The 16,141-nt window shown below is 40.8% G+C and overlaps 1 protein-coding gene across 40 annotated transcripts in view; it reads right to left on the minus strand.

Moving 5' to 3' along the window:
* Nucleotides 1-16,141, minus strand: part of DOCK9 (dedicator of cytokinesis 9) — a 299,896-nt gene that overhangs the window by 41,594 nt on the left and 242,161 nt on the right. For 21 of the 40 annotated variants that reach the window (XM_009192140.4, XM_031655623.1, XM_031655620.1 and 18 more), the window contains 2 exons: nucleotides 13,862-13,998; nucleotides 5,432-5,547 (listed from right to left, as the gene is read on the minus strand). In XM_009192140.4, the coding sequence (XP_009190404.3) occupies nucleotides 5,432-5,547; nucleotides 13,862-13,998 (253 nt within the window). Of the gene's footprint in view, nucleotides 1-5,431; nucleotides 5,548-13,266; nucleotides 13,311-13,861; nucleotides 13,999-16,141 lie in introns of all 40 variants that reach the window. The other 19 variants (XM_003914024.5, XM_003914026.5, XM_031655631.1 and 16 more) reach the window with 2 other exon arrangements.

The raw sequence follows: 16,141 nt of genomic DNA on the forward strand, positions 1-16,141 counted from the left end.
GAGGCTAAGCCTCCCAGCAAACTATAATACAGTTGAAAGGAACACTTGCTTAGTACTGACTGGGCTTCTACTTATTAATATGTACTCATTTTTACTGTCTACTAGCAGCTGATACAGAGGTGTCATTTGTGACATCTTAATTCCAACAGGGAAGTGCCATCACAGGTATGCGTTAATTATAGATGGGAAAAAATACTCAAGTAAGGTATATGAACCAGGGCTTCGAAAAGGGAAAGGTGATCTTCCCGGGCCTCTAAGGCACTCTGCTAAGTTATGAATAATCAGAGAGTTTGGGAAGGTGGAAAATGTACAGGCTTTGGTCAGGTACCACTTATTATGGGTGTGAATTTGCCAGGTAAACTGAGTCTCAGCATCCTCATCTGTAAAACGATGACCCTAAAACTGACCTTGAACAGTGACTGTGAAGACGTGAGATCAAGTGGAGAAACCATCTGATGCGTACTGTGGTCTAGCTCAGTAGGTGATATCTAGCATGGTTTTAACATTTGTGGATTTTACTTATCAAAGAAAAGAAGACTATAATCTGCTTCTAGTCACTCAAGATTTCCTTGTGTCAGTAGAAAATTCACACAAATTAAACACTTTGGAAGCCTGGTTGGCTACAACTCCCATCAACTGCAGAATATACACAGCAGCTAGAGGTGTGGCCCAGCAAGCAGCCAGGATGAGCTTCGTGTCTAAATGTGCACGACACTGAAGAGCACCGCTTTCCAACATGGACAAGCTGTCTGAACAAAGCTCTGCAGGGGAACGATATGTGTGTGCATTCTGCATAAGTAGGCAGATTTGATATTTATAAAGAAAAGAAAATGTCAAGAGGCCAGTATCTCAAACCAATCTTACAATTCGGCCAAATGAACAGGGGTAACTTACGTCCATATGATTTTGCTACATAGGAAATTATGCTTGCAGTCATAGTTTCAGAGCAACATCTACCTTGCCTTGTTGGAGGGAAATTTTTCCTCAAGGAGTAAGTTTTTGGTTTTTTTAGGTCCAGTGAATTGTGGATATATCACAGCTGACAGAACACCTGGAATTCACAGTGATCTTTCTATCATGAAATACTACGGTACCATATTGAACTCCATCATGTGAAAGGGGAGCAATTTAATGAGCAGAAAGTAGAACTATTTAAATGAATATGATCTAATTCTCAACTATGAGCAGCTGTTCACACACACAAAAAAAAGTGATTTCCAGTGTCTGAGGAACTGCTTACAAGTTTTATCTATGAACGCCATTTTCTCAGGAGCTGTAGTTTGAAAGCCTTGCTTTTCTCCAATGTATTTACATTCCTAATTATGACTGGATTAAGTTTTGGGTGAATCTGGAGGTGACCTTTCATTTTCTTGGCACTCTTTGCTATCCAGGAGATATGGTTTCTACAAAAATTCCCAAGCTTCCCACTTCTGCTATCTGAACTGGCCCATTTTTCTAATGTTTCTCTATTTTTCCCATGTTTCTCTACTTGAGTTCAATTTCTCCTCCTTTTCCTCTCTATGGTCATGGCCTTTACTTCTCATTTTCAGGATTTAGTCCTCTTTAGCTCTCATCTCAAAACTTGTTTGCAAGAATGGAGTTAAAGCTCATTTACATTATGTATCCCATAACCTGTTGTAAACCTCAAATACATACAATAAAATTTATTTTAAAAAAGACTTAAATAACCTCCATTTAAATGAATAAAGGACCTTTTGTCCCAGACAAAAGGGACAGTTTCCTAGCTACTTGCCTTTATTTTCCAGTCACTTTTCTTCCCTCTTTTTCTGTGTCTCCCTGCTGCTTTCTCATCAAATAGAAGGTAACATACACTAAATACAAACACATCTTTGAACATTCAGAAAGGCCCACAGGGGGCAAAAAGAGCAAAACAAAAATCACCCTTAACTGTTCCACTCAGAAATATCCACAGATAACAAGGCAGGGTATCTTATTTCTATCTTTTTATCCCTAGAGACTCTTGCTGAAGATGGGAAATTTTCACTTAGGAAATTAAATGACACATTAGAATAATATAAAGGCATGGCTTATTTCTAGCAATAAAGTGGAGCCTGCTTCTCCAGGAATTCTCTGTCTTGGATTCAGGTTTGACCATTGTAACATGGTCTCTTATGGAGCTTAATCCAGGAGACGGGCCTTTCAGCAAATGAATGCTCAGCATCAGTAACTTCTAAAAGATCCAGGAACACAGAGGAAAACAAACCTTGGGTGTCCAAATCAGGTAACTGGAACAAAGTTAATTTAAGACAGCAAACTCTTCCCAGTCAGACAGCATTTATCATTATGTTCACAATTATTGTAAAATAACATTAAAAAATCAGTTTGGAGAAGAGCCATTTCTGTTACAGATGCTTGCCAATCACTAAGATGACCTAAGCCCCATGTGTCTGCAGACCAGGCTCATGGTTGAGCAAAGCAGATCACAAGCTGCCTTGCAAGCCTCCGGCTGCCCATGTGCTCCTCCCTGTCTTGGTTCCTATTGCTCCTGATTATGTGTTAGTTCTCACTGCTCAGTTCAGATCAAGAAGAGGTACTAAATGGAACTGCTAAAAACACATTTACAGATTAAATCTGTGAACACATTAAAAATATCATAAACTACTTGAAGGCCAGCATTGGTTTGGGATTGTGTTAATAACAGACATTAGAAAAACCATATTTTTCTGCATGTGACAATCTGTTTACAAAACAAACCCTTTTATGTACTAAGTGAGATAACATGTGTGAATGTGTCCAGATTTGTATATATCTGATATCTGCTAAGTGTTTGGTAATGTTTTTCTTCTGTCTGCATAAGAGATCATTCAAATACCTTGATCTTTACTCAACTCCATCTTTCTCTCACACACAAGCACACTCACACACATCTGACTTAGTGGAGAACAAGACCTTTGGACAGACCAGTTGTGTAGAGATCTTGGGCAAATTTCCTAATTTCTCCCAGCCACAATTTCGTCATCCATAAAATGTGGGATAATTCGATCTATCAGGCAGAGCTGTTATGAAGATTAATGCCTGAGGCACAGAAGGCACTCAGTACATAGCAGGAAGCTAATGTAATAATAATAACCAGAATTCTGGGTTTAAATCTTTCAAACATTTTATCTTACTAGGAAATTGAGTTCTGGATTGTCTTTGGCAATCTATTAGATGTAGCCAATTAAGAGAGTCAGTAACCACAGAGCTATACCTGTTAAAGATGACTTTCTTGAATTATGCCAGCTCACTCACTGTTCTCTCTCTTCTGATATGGTCCAACTGATACCTCAACTGAGTAAATATTTGCAAAGAAAGATCCCAGTGGCTGCGGTGCTAATGAGCCTCTCGTATCTGTGAGTCTAAGCCAGGGAAGACTGTCTTACCACACGGCCCAACATCCAGTAATGCCACAGAGCGCACCATCCATTCGCCTACCTTCTAGTGGGGGTGCTGAGCTTTAAACTGGAAACATTTTTTGCATGCAGGCATATAAACCTGGTCAGAGATCACCTTAGCTCTAGAAGCTCAATTTTCCTTGGGTGTCTCAGGGATCAGGCTCTTTGCCACAGGACCAGTGAGGAGCAAACACAGGTAAAAGTGCTTACTGTTAACCTGGAGTTCACATCTGAGCCCCTACTACCCTCCCATTCCCAGACTGGAGGCCAGATATTTAGAGATCCAGGAATAGTGACAAATACTCTTCTTTACCACTCTGGTTTTTTTTTTTTTTGAGACGGAGTCTTGCTCTGTCGCAAGGCTGGAGTGCAGCGGCGTGATCTTGGCCCACTGCCACCTCTGCCTCCTGGGTTCAAGTGATTCCCCTGACTTAGCCTCCCGTAGCTGAGACTACAGGCACACACCACCACGCCTGGCTACGTTTTTTGCATTTTAGTAGAGACGGGGTTTCACCATGTTGGCCAGAATGGTCTCGATCTCCTGACCTCGTGATCAGCCCACCTTGGCTTCCCAAAGTGCTAGGATTACAGGCGTGAGCCACTTCGCCGGGCCTCTCTTCTTTACTATTAAGTGAGAAACTTGAAGGGGGCTGAATTAGAACTGCAGGCTGCTGGGTAAGGAAACCGTCATTGTTCTCATAGGTGCACTCAGACTGCGCTTGTGCCCCGTGTGCCTGGAGCTCACCCCATGCTGCTCTGCAGCTCCAGAATTTCCTGCTTATTTACCTGGTGGGGCACAGGCAGAGAGGGGAAGAAGGTGTTGCCACTGCTGTTCTGAACTTAATGATTCATGTTTGAGACTGATACAGGTACGCATGGCCAGACATTTACTTTTAAAACCTTCCTTGCCTATTTACTAAGAATTTTTAACTAAAAATACCCACAAGAAAAGAGAGGTTCCAAAGCCTCTTTCATGTTTCTAGCAGAGCCACTGTGATGTTCAGGTCTCATGCCCAGAGTTTCTGATTCAGTGGGTCTGGGTAGTGGCCCAAGGATTTCCATTTCTGACACGCTGGCCTGGACACCACAGTCTGAGAGCCCCCGTAGTAGAGGCACCAGGTAATGAGGCACTCCTACCCCTGAGCTCACTTCATTCAAGCTCATTTCCCCATCTCTCAACTGGGCTCCTAGGAATGAGCTTCATGGGGACAAGAGTGGGATGGCGTCTGAAGAGAGTAAAGGTATATAATAATAAAGTGACACAATGTCAGGAAAACTATCATTATTCTTCCTAATAAAGGAATGTGCTTTAGGAGTAGTGGAGACAAGTAAAGCAGAGAATGACTTTGGTTCTATTTCCCAAATACCCTTGCAGATAAGCAAACTGTTCCAATATTTATGGCATATTAAACACTCATTCAATTTCTCCTTTCTATGCTAGAAATGGAAGTAATCGTTTAGCAAGAATGAGAAGTATTCGGTTCCTAAAAACAGGAGTGGCTGAAGAGTCCATCTCCACCTACTTGAATATTACTTGCTAAAACTTAAAAACAATAAAAAAAAAAAAGTTTCATTTTCCATCTCCGAAATGTTTTTATCGTTTAATGTAGTAACTGATAAAAAACTGAAAAATGAATGTGTTTGTATTTATTGCTCCTTTCTACATAAAAATCTAATTTAAATGCTATAACATTTGGATATATTTAAAGATATTCAAGGCAGAAATGCCTGATTAGGTGCCTATATTCATAATCCTCAAAGTTCCAGCCAAAAGTTAACTGCCTCCAGAGATCATGTTTCCATCATGCCCAAGCACGCAGCACACACTGACCAGTTAAATTTTATTTCAGGGCATTCAAGCCATTCACTGTAAAATGATTTCATTACAGGAATTTAAAGATTAATGGTTTCCTTACAGGGACAAAAACAATTGCGGAAGTACAAATGCAACATAGTCAGTTTACGCTGGTTGAGCTTACCAAGCAGAATGAATGTGGAAGGTAAAACTCGACCACGAACAGCTGATTGATACAAACCTTAAACGCCAATGTAAATAGAGAGAGCGTGTCCAGAGCTGTCAGGCAAACCTCAGTAGCAATGTTGGCTTCAAGTAATGACTGGTGCAGAACATCTGCGTCCGAGTGGCCGTAGCCTGCATGAATTACAACACAAGATTACTGCCCAGTGGTTCAGAAGGCAAGGCTGGCAGGATGGGGTAGGCACAGTCAACTTTTGATTATTTACCAGAAGGCCCACTTTGGAAGCTTGTCTCCGTGTTTGCCTTTTTTTTTGGGGGGGGGGGGCCGTGGGGAGAAGGAAGGAAGGGAGAAAGTAGTAATAAGGTTTCAATTCAATTATAACTTTTTTCCCACTCTGAAAGGGCAATAACTGCAGCAAACATTTATTATGCACTTGCTGTGTACCAGCCACGATTCTATGAACTTTACACATATTCTCTCATTTAATCCCTCAACAGCCCTATGAAGTATGAACATTGTTGAACCCTTGGTAGAGATAAGGAAATAAAGGCATAGAAAGGCTAAACTTGTCTAAAGTCATACAGGCAGTAAACAGTGGAGACAGGACTTGGACCAAGACAGGGGTCGATCGATTCTGCTATCCAGCAGGAGTGCTGGCGGAGGCTAAGATTTCCAAAGTTTCCCATGTAGACGGAGGTAGCAGCACAACACAGGTTAAGAAAATGAGCCTGAGATCAGTCTGCTGCTCACTGAGTCCCACTCTGCCACTCACCAGCTGTGTGGCCTTGGCAAGTTATTTGGCCTCTTTATAACCTCAGTTGCCGCATCTGTAGAATGGGGATAATACAGTATCTACCTCAAAGGGTTGTGGTGAGGATTAAATTTGCTAATATTTGTGAAGTTCTTGGAACAGTGCCTGGCACACAGTGAGTGCTACGGAGGTGTTAAGTCAATAACATCAGGATCCGTTATCAGCAAGGCTCGTGAATGATAATCAAGAGTTGACTGTGCTGTGCATAGTATTCTACTCGCTTTAAGAAAAAGCATAAAAGCCAACATGTCTGAAAGAAATGCTTAGAAAAAGAAAAGGACTTGAAGAATCTGTCATTTAAATTTAGCTTAGTCACACATAATTTAAATACAAACAGAAATCTTCTATACGTGGGAAAACCAATTTAGTACTGATATAAATGCAACTTGACATACAAGTAGAGATATTAAATTATGAAATGGTATGCATTAGCAGAAATACATACAGGGATGCAAAGATGTTACAGTATTGATCTAGATTACAAAGAAAGATGGCAATATAATAAAACACCATGTAATGTCTTTCTCCAAGGAGCAAAAATAAAGCAACGCTTATTACTTAAGTAATTTTCCTAATACTCCAGAGAGGAGGACATTTTGTACACAGATCAAGAAAATGAAGAACAGAAAACCTAGGGAATGTTCTTGAGACCAGTAATGGGGGGGAAAAAAAAAACAACCCAGAATCTACACTCCAAATTCCTCATCCAGGTCACTGTATCATAGTACATATTATTGGGAGAAAATCAAGTAACTAACTAGCATGACATCATTCTGACTTAAATGTCAGAATTATAGAGGGGTTTTTAAAAGGCTACAGAAGAGCTTTAAAAGCTACAGAAGTGCTTTTTAAAATATGATAGAAACACTGTTGTGTGCTTTGATCCAATGCTGCTTTGCTTTGACCAAGGTGGTGCTGAGATCCTGTTTGCGGATCGCATCACTTCCACTCTGCAGCACGGCCAGCGCCTCTCCAGATTCAGTGAGGATCTGTCATACATCTGGCACCGTGCTAGTTCTATTTCATGTTTTGCTTTTGGGGTACGAAATCTCCCAGAGAAAAGAAAGGTGGGTATGTTGGGGTACTAATATCACTTGAACTGCCATGATGGTAAGCCAAGGCATGACTTTATTCAGCGAGGTTTGTTTGGTAAGATACAGAGACAATGAAAGAGGAAAACAGGTCGATGATGACTGTTAAAGTGATCACATACTGTGGTAAGAGAGCACACACAAAAAATACAGCACCTGTTATCAGACCAACCAAAATGATCACACAGGTCCAAGGGATCCTTTCCTGAGGGCTACCATTTGCCCTGAATGAGTTTTCATCTGGGTTCAATTTTAACAAGGAACTGGCTTTATTTTAATTTCTTTCTCTGCAAAGAACTGTCCTTTTCTCGGTCTAGATCACCAACAGGTGAAATGCATCTAGGTGATCATTACCAATGAGATAGCCTGAATAACTCCCATAGAATTTAACTACTCCTGGCTGAAAGCCTGAAACAATTAAAAATTAAAATTTGGCCATGTGCTGTTTTAAAACATATCATCAATAGACTATGCTAATTAAGTTATTATATAATTATGTATACACATACGGAAACATGGTACTGGGAAGTGTTATTACACCGTCTACTCTCCTTTAGAGTCAGATTCATGCAGAAATTGGTATGCTTGCCTGAGTCACACAGGAATCTAAAAGAAATGGCCCTTTTAGCCACATTTTGTTATGCTTTGCTTTTCCTTCAACTGTTTCATCTAAGAAATCAGCAGGATTCCTGAGCTAGTGCTATTTTTTTAAATCCCTAAAAATAATTGGCAGCATAGAGAGGCTGAAGCGGTCACAGAGACTGAGACTGTCTCAAGGCCTGGAACAGAGCTGCGCAGGAGGAAGCCTTGAATCAACAATCACCGTGGTATAGACCAACACAGAAAAATGAAGCTGAGCTAGTAAATCCAAGAAGGGGCAGAGAAATTTCTTAAACTAAGGGTTGGCAACGTTTTGAAAGCTGATTAAGCAGCTTTTGACCCGGGCAAGTAAGGAGTACGGTGTGAAGCACACTGATTTCCACTAGGAGGCCGTGGTGCCTGGGGCACTGCGCTGATTCCCTCGGGCCTGGCTCTTCAGGGACAGAGCTGCGGGATTTCTGCATGGACCATGGACGTGCTATCTCTGACACACATGCCCCGGCTGCTTTACAGTCCTTCAGATTCGCTGCTCAAATTTATACAATTTTCATTCTATTGTCATTCTGACGAGACTTATTCTAAAGTCCCCAAATCTTTCAAATACTCAGGGACCGTGGATGAAATGTGTCTACACTGAATTAACCTAACCCTGTTTTACAAACTCACATTACCTGCATGGTTCAAATGAAGAATGCTGACACATTGGTGAACTCCCTCCCTCCCCACCACCATGACATCAGAGGTAATGTGGTGGGCAGGACAGAAGCATGAGGCCACACGCCTTTCCTGAATACCAGAGGACGTTTGGGATAGAAGAGCAGGTCAGAGACATTCCTACAGGGAGCGCTTCCATTTGATAGCCGCCTTCACTCTTTATGCAACCAAAATTCTTGTTTGTATTTTGACTTTTTCCCCCTCTAGCCTATAACGTGAATCCAGAAACATAGTAAGTTTTATGCGAAAATATAAATACCAAATAACAAGGAATTTTCTTGCTGAAAGAACTCTCAAATGTAGAAGACCTAGTCTCCCAGATATATATTAACTTATGGTGTATGGTTTTATTGAGTTCAAACATTTTTGCAAAATATCAAACTGGTCAACATCTGCACAATCTATTATTCATTTCCATCCAATTTTTATTGCTAAAAAGGTTTTCCTCACAGACTGGCAAAGAGTAGAGAATAAATAGTAATACTCCAAGGCAAAATTTATATCATTTGATATCTGCCCTTTGATCCACAAAGAAAACAAATAAGCTCAGAATGCCTTGTGGAGACACAAGCTCTAATCTAAGAGTTTATACTTCAGGAGGTGGGTGTCATACCCTCAGCCTTCTCTTCCCTGTGGCTTTCTTAAACCTAATGTTGAGTTGCATCCGAAAATGGGACCTCATAGGAAGTAAAGGCCCCAAGTGAAAATACTTGGTTTAAACACACCACACATCCTAAAGTCCTCTGTAAGGATATTACAAATGACTGACTTTAAACGTACACTGTATCAGACCTGCTCAACTCTGAGACTCCATCAACTGCAAGAAACACCAATCAATGACAGACTACCATATCCAATGCAATGTGTAAGATCTACCCAACTTCAGAAATACTAGAATATGTGCAAAAATGTGCCTCAGAATCAAGGAAACATATCTCAGAATCAAGGAAATAAGTGTTTTGTTTAAAACAATTTTTTTTTTTTTTTTTTTTTGAGATGAAGTCTCGCTTTGTCACCTAGGCTGGAGTGCAGTGGTGTGATCTTGGCTCACTGCAACCTCCACTTCCTGGGTTCAGGCGATTCTCCTGCCTCAGCCTCCTGAGTAGCTGGGATTACAGGCGTGTACCACCACCACACCCAGATGTTTTTGTATTATTATTATTGTTATTATTATTATTTTAGTACAGACGAGATTTCACCATGTTGTCCAGGCTGGTTTCAAACTTCTGACTTCAAGTGATCTGCCTGTCTCGGCCTCCCAAAGTGCTGAGATTACAGGCATGAGCCACTGTGCCGGGCCACAAACATTTAATTACTATTTTGAGTATATTTTTAAAGCATCTAAGCACATTTTACCCAATTTTAAAGATATATTATCCATGCTTTAAAACTTTTGGAAAATATTTTAACTCAGAGATGTCTACATTCTCTGTATTTTTCATATTAATTCAATATGATGTACAGTAAAGGAATTTAATGATCGCCTACATTCATTTTCTTGCTTGTGCTTCATAGACAAAAAAGACATTTCAGAGTTAAATGGGGCCCGACAAGCCACGCCATCCAAGTCCTCATGGCATGCTTAAGTGACCTGGACAATACCCCAGCTGGGCCTCCTCCAGTCTGTTTGCACACCTCCAGCTGCAGGTGTCCACATGAACTTCACAGGCAGCTCAGCACATGCCACTCAAGGCCAGTTCAGTTAGAAAATACTTTCTGATTCTGATCTGAAATATTATCTGCAACCTGACCCAGTAATCTTTAATTGCCTTTTAGATCAAATTATAAGAAATCCAGATTTTCTTTACATGCTGCTACCTCTTGGCTGGTGTTCCCTGCATTACACCAGTGGGAAATGTGAATTATGCAAATGAACTTGATGTATTCTTAGAACACGTGACATCAAAGTAAACATAGTGTTATTTTATATATATATTGCAAATGTACCACTTATTTGCAAACACATTTCACTAAGTTTTCACCTTATAATGTGGTTTATAGACATGCACATATATACACATATACATGTTCATGTACCTACAGTATACCCTCCCTTCTCTTTGTGGTTTTGTGCTATCACTCTCAATTTTTCATTTGACACAAATCTCTTCCACTGATACACAATGAGCACAAATTACACTAAATTTGTCAATGCCTAAGTGTTCTAAAGTTTATTTTCCATACACCTGAGTGATGGTCCAAACAACAAACCTGTCTTTTAAGGGTGTTTTTCAAATAGCTAAGACTACTTGGCCATCATGGGATTTGGGCATGGGGATTTGCTATCCTATTTCCTATCAAAATTAAAGAGTAAAGACAGGTTCTTGCTGGAGTTCCATGTGAAGTGCCTGTGGTGCCTTCTTCCATGGCCTGTTACCAGTGGTGATGGGGACAGACCTACAAAGGATTCCATTTCCCATGGGCCTCTGCTGCTCCCTGCTGGTCAAGCTGAGTTCTGACACAGCCTTTCCTACTCTACAGAAAGAGAGGAAATGAATAATGCAGATGTACAGGGACTCTTCCTATTTTTATTCTCTTCCGAAATAAATTCATTTTGGATTCCTGGGGATCCCTGGCAACTTTCTCACATATTGGATCTATGTCATATTGGTTGGCCCAACAGAAGGTATTGTATTTGTTGTTAAATGGAATTTTTTTTTAAAAGACATATATGGTCATAAATTTCCCAAAAAATACCCAGGTAGAGATGTAAACAAACATGTACATATATATAACACACACACACATACATGTTCATGTACATACAGTATGCACTCCCTTCTCTGTGTTTTTTTGTCTGAATTGACTATTTGGAGCTCAAAGAGCTAGTGGAGGGAAAAGCTGAAGCAATTCAAACACTTAATGAGAACTGGAGATATAAAAGAAGGCTGAGTTCTAGGAGATGCAACAACTTAGGAGATAACGAATTCCGGATGAACAGGAATTGTAGGAACACAGGCAAGGACTAGAAGAATCAGCTACACGTTATTTACTGGCAAAGCAGGAGAAATGTGACTGAGGACAGTGTGCCCCTGAAAACTGATGAAAGAGGAGGGAGACAGGAGGACAGGGCTCTGTGGGTAGCAGGAAGACAGAATGGAAATAAACCATGTTAACAAGATGGCTTTTGGCAGCAGCAGCAGCACCAGGCCAGCTGTCTCTCTCCTCCAATTCAAGTTACCACCACAAAACCCATTTGCAGTGGGAAGAGCTGCTACATATTCGCATGGATTAAGGTTATTTATTCACATGTGGACGATTCATTTAATTTTTGTTTCCTGTGTTTCCTAAATGACTATCTTTGGAGGTGGAGCACTGGTGTACTTATGATTTTTTTAAAAGTGCTTCAAAGTTTAAGCATTTATTTCAACCAATAGTGAGTTAGCCTCTGTGTTATAGAAATTATCTGAGCAAAGGAGGTCCAGCAGATCCTGTTTATCAGTGGGGATTGAATTTCTGCTACTAAATGGCAAAGAAAAACTAAAAATAACAACACTCTTGGTTTTGTTTCAACTCCTTTTCTGCAGAGCTAGTCAAAGCCCCAACAGAAAAGATGTTAAAAAATCAAGTACTGTAGCCTTACAGGTGTCACTCAATGTGCATTCTACAACTAACTGTAGAACTCAGAACTAGCATTTTATGGCTACCAACTCAGCGTGTGGCAGACTGACATTATCTAAATTAAGCCTGGGATTTTATCAATAGAGACTATCTTCATAACATTTTTGATTTTTTTTTTTTTTTTTCAAGATAGGGTCTTGTTCTGTCACCCAGGCTGCAGTGTAGTGGCACAGTCTTGGCTCACTACAACCTCAGCCCCCCAGGTTCAAGCCATTCTCATGTCTCAGCCTCCCCAGTAGCTGGGATTACATGTGTGTGTCAATAAGCCTGACTAGTTTTTGTATTTTTAGTAGAGATGGGGTTTCACCATGTTGGCCAGGCTGGTCTTGAACTCCTGGTCTCAAGTGATCCACCCGCCTTGGCCTCCCAGTGTTGGGATTACAGGCGTGAGCCACCACGCCCGGCCAATCTTCCTAACACTTAACCGCACCTGGACAATCTTTATAATGCCTACATTGCTGGGGCAGAGGTGTGGGAAGCTGCTTTGTTTTGTTTCCTCAGGTGTCTTACTTTGAACTATTATTAATACAATGCATTGGGAACACTGCCTTTACTCTTGGCCTGTATTTTAAAAAAAGGTGTGAAAAATCACAGTGAATGGAATTTATTATTAGACATGATGGAAGGATATTAATAACCATGTATTAAAGACAGCACTTGGAATAACAAATAATTGTTGAGATAAAACAATAACTAGCTGTGTCATGCTTGGAGAAGAGATGGAACAATTTAGAGAACACAATGCTAGCAGAAATGAGATTTATTATAAATGATCTCATTAGTTTTTCAAGTGCTGTATGGTTGATATCTTTCAGGTGTTCCGCTCTGAGAAACCCTTAAGAAGATAAAACACTTAAATTACTAGAAACAGCACACGATGCCTTGTCCCCTCTGCTGATTGATAAAAGTAAATTAAAAATATGCTCCCCTGTTTTGGCAGAATCTCTACTGTGAAGTTAGAAAGCCCCAAAGTTAGGAAGGCAAGATGAACAAAAAGGTCTCGGCTTGCAAGTGAAGCGGCCTCGTAAGCAGACTTCAACCTGATTAAATCTTACCATTGTCTACAGAAATTCCAAGCACACTTGATATCTTTCTCACACTGAAAACACAGAAAAAGTCACTTTGTTATTGGACGCTTTTCCACACCCTCACAAATTGATTCAAGGGCTTTATGTTTTCACAGCAGTGCAAGGATTAACATCCATTCAGAGCTGGAATGTCAGAATGTGGACGCTTGATCAATTACATGCACGGGATCAGGAGGGGTGAAAGAAATCCATCCCGAATGTTCTCAGAGTCGCAGGGGAAAGCCAACGTTAAGTTGGCTCCAGGTGATGAATCCAAACTTTATGTTTAGAATACTGGAGAACGGCTGGCTATGGACCCAGCTAAGTTTTGTTTTGGGGATGGGGAAAGGGTCAGGCACTTTTAGGTTTCGTGCTGTAGTTGAGCATGTTCCACATTGTGTCACTCCCAAATGCTGAGGACGCTCCTCCAAGGAAGGGAACTGTGCCATGAGCTCTTCATCCTACTTGCTTTGAGCTGGAAGAAAAATCGAGTTGGTGATGTGATAGGTGTGGCCTGGGGCTCTCCCCTCTGAGATGGCACATGAGATGGCTGGCTGTTACGATGGCATGTCATGGGACTTACTGTGGTTAAAAGTGAGAGAGTTATCCAGGCTGCCCAGCTGCTGCAATCTGGCATGCATCATTCCTGTTCTGTTACGGGAAACAGGCAATGTCTGAGACTTTCGATCATGAACTATGGGTCCCAACCCCTCCTGGTTCCTGCAACATGAGTGAAATGGGATAGAAGCAAAAGTTAGACGTGTTACACCGCAGCGAGACGGGGAGCGTTAGTGAAGCCAGGGCATGGCACGAGGGAGATGGCCATGCACTGACCAAGCGCGGTGGAGCAGCCAGAGACACAGGCAGGCGGCAGCTCCCACACACTTCACGGCAAAGCACCTGATGACCCAGGAGCAAAAATCAGGCCAAAGCAGGGACCTTCTTATTTTTAGAAAGTACTTTAGAGATGCTACTCTGAAAAAAGTAAGCATCACTCCAATGCAGTACTAATGGTTAGTGTTCTGACAACTGTCAAAATGTCACTCATCTTTTTGGATTATGTATGTTCTGAAAGAGCAAAAGACATGTATATATTTTTTTTAATTAAAAAATGCATTGGAAGACACAGAGAACAAACATGCAATGGAAGGGATTATATGAGTTTTAACACCTTTATTCTTACCCAAGCAGGAAGGAGAAGAGCCACACACTTTGTTAAACTTGTCAGCAGTCAAGTAGAGAAAACAGAAGAGTGATTTGGGTTAGCAATCAAACAGCTAACTTCCTGCTGTGTACCATCACCAGAGCAGATGAAAATGAGACCAGGGCTGCAATGACACCTGTCCCCTGTCCCAGAGCCAACCGTCCCCCTCACTGTGTTATTGTGTGTAGGAGAACAGGGACATGCATGGACTATCATTGACTGCATGCTGCTGGGTGACTTCAAAGGGACAATAAGGAGGCACAGTGTTCATCAAACTGGACCACCGTGGATGGCAAACATGTACAAGGTTCACAGTCTAGTTCAGGATCTGTTTCACATGCAGCAGAGACCCATGGCAATTTTCGTATAGAGCAGAGCATATCTTTCCACAGTGCATGGAGCAAAGTCACACCATCTCCACTCCCGTTTTCCTCGGCCCATCTATTTTTAAGGCAGTCCACACTTTTATATGCAAATATATACAGGGTGCTTATGAAGTAGGAAGATTTTCTTTAAAGAAGTTAAATTTATATCCACTGAAAAAAACTAAGTTAACCATTTCACAAAACCCGATTCTAAAACATTTTGTTGGGACAGAAATCTGCAGCTTCTCACATTCACCGTTTTAAGCTGTGAGGCATTTTATTCTACTTGGCACAATATTCTCCAAATGCCATCTTGCGATGTAGGTGTCACTGCAAAAACTGAAGCTAGCCCAGCACAGTGCCTTTCTGTGACAGAATTTGTTGTTTGCCCATCTTCATGGGACAAAGTCAGGGAGAATCCAAGTCAAGGTAGAAGATGTTGCTGGTATAAGGACACCTTGTATATACTTGCATTTAGTGCTCCAAAACTCAAATATAAAATTACTGTTGTGATAAAAAATAATGCAGTTAAGATTAGAGAACTTTAAGTCCTACCACATTTCAATGAAAAACAGAAAATATTAACAGGAGGAAAATGCAAAAATTCTAAATTTGCTTCTTTTAAAAAGAAAACATACATGTTTACTTCTTAACATAAAATGTAATTCTGAAAATTTCTCAAATATCCCCAGAAAAGAACAATGTTAACAGAAAAAGAAAATCTTCACAGAGAGCAAGTCTATTAAAAATCTCTGGCCTATTTCATCGCTGTAAGACAAAATTGTCGATATATAGAGAACCAAACCTCAATGACAACTACATTTTTAAGTTTTTCTTAAAACATATTTACTTATAATAAAGCTGTTAAAAACAACAGTAAAAAAAAATATAATACTTAGACCAAGACCCCACTAATATACTAACAGAATGGCTCACAACACAGAAAACAAACACACACAGACATTCCTAATGGCAATGGGGCAGGAGGAAGAACTTGGTAAGGACAAGAGGTGCTGTGAAGAAACGCCCCCAAAGAAGGCGTGTCCAGCCACACAGCTGCAAGGAGTTTCTACGAGGCTGGTTCTGGACAGGAAAGTGGGAGTGACGCGACTCACCAGGGAGTTCTGGCCAAGAACATGGAGCGCTTATCAACTAGTCAAGAGTAGGAAGACAAAAGGCTCCATTTTAGAGGTTTGTGGAAGTCCACACAAATTTGAGATGGACTGAAAACATTCTTTCATTAAGAAAGAAGAAGAGTGGTTAGTGAGATTTTAGTATCTTTGTAGCTGGGAGC

The sequence above is a fragment of the Papio anubis genome, chromosome 15 (genome assembly GCF_008728515.1).
Source record: "Papio anubis isolate 15944 chromosome 15, Panubis1.0, whole genome shotgun sequence".
NCBI lineage: Eukaryota > Metazoa > Chordata > Mammalia > Primates > Cercopithecidae > Papio > Papio anubis.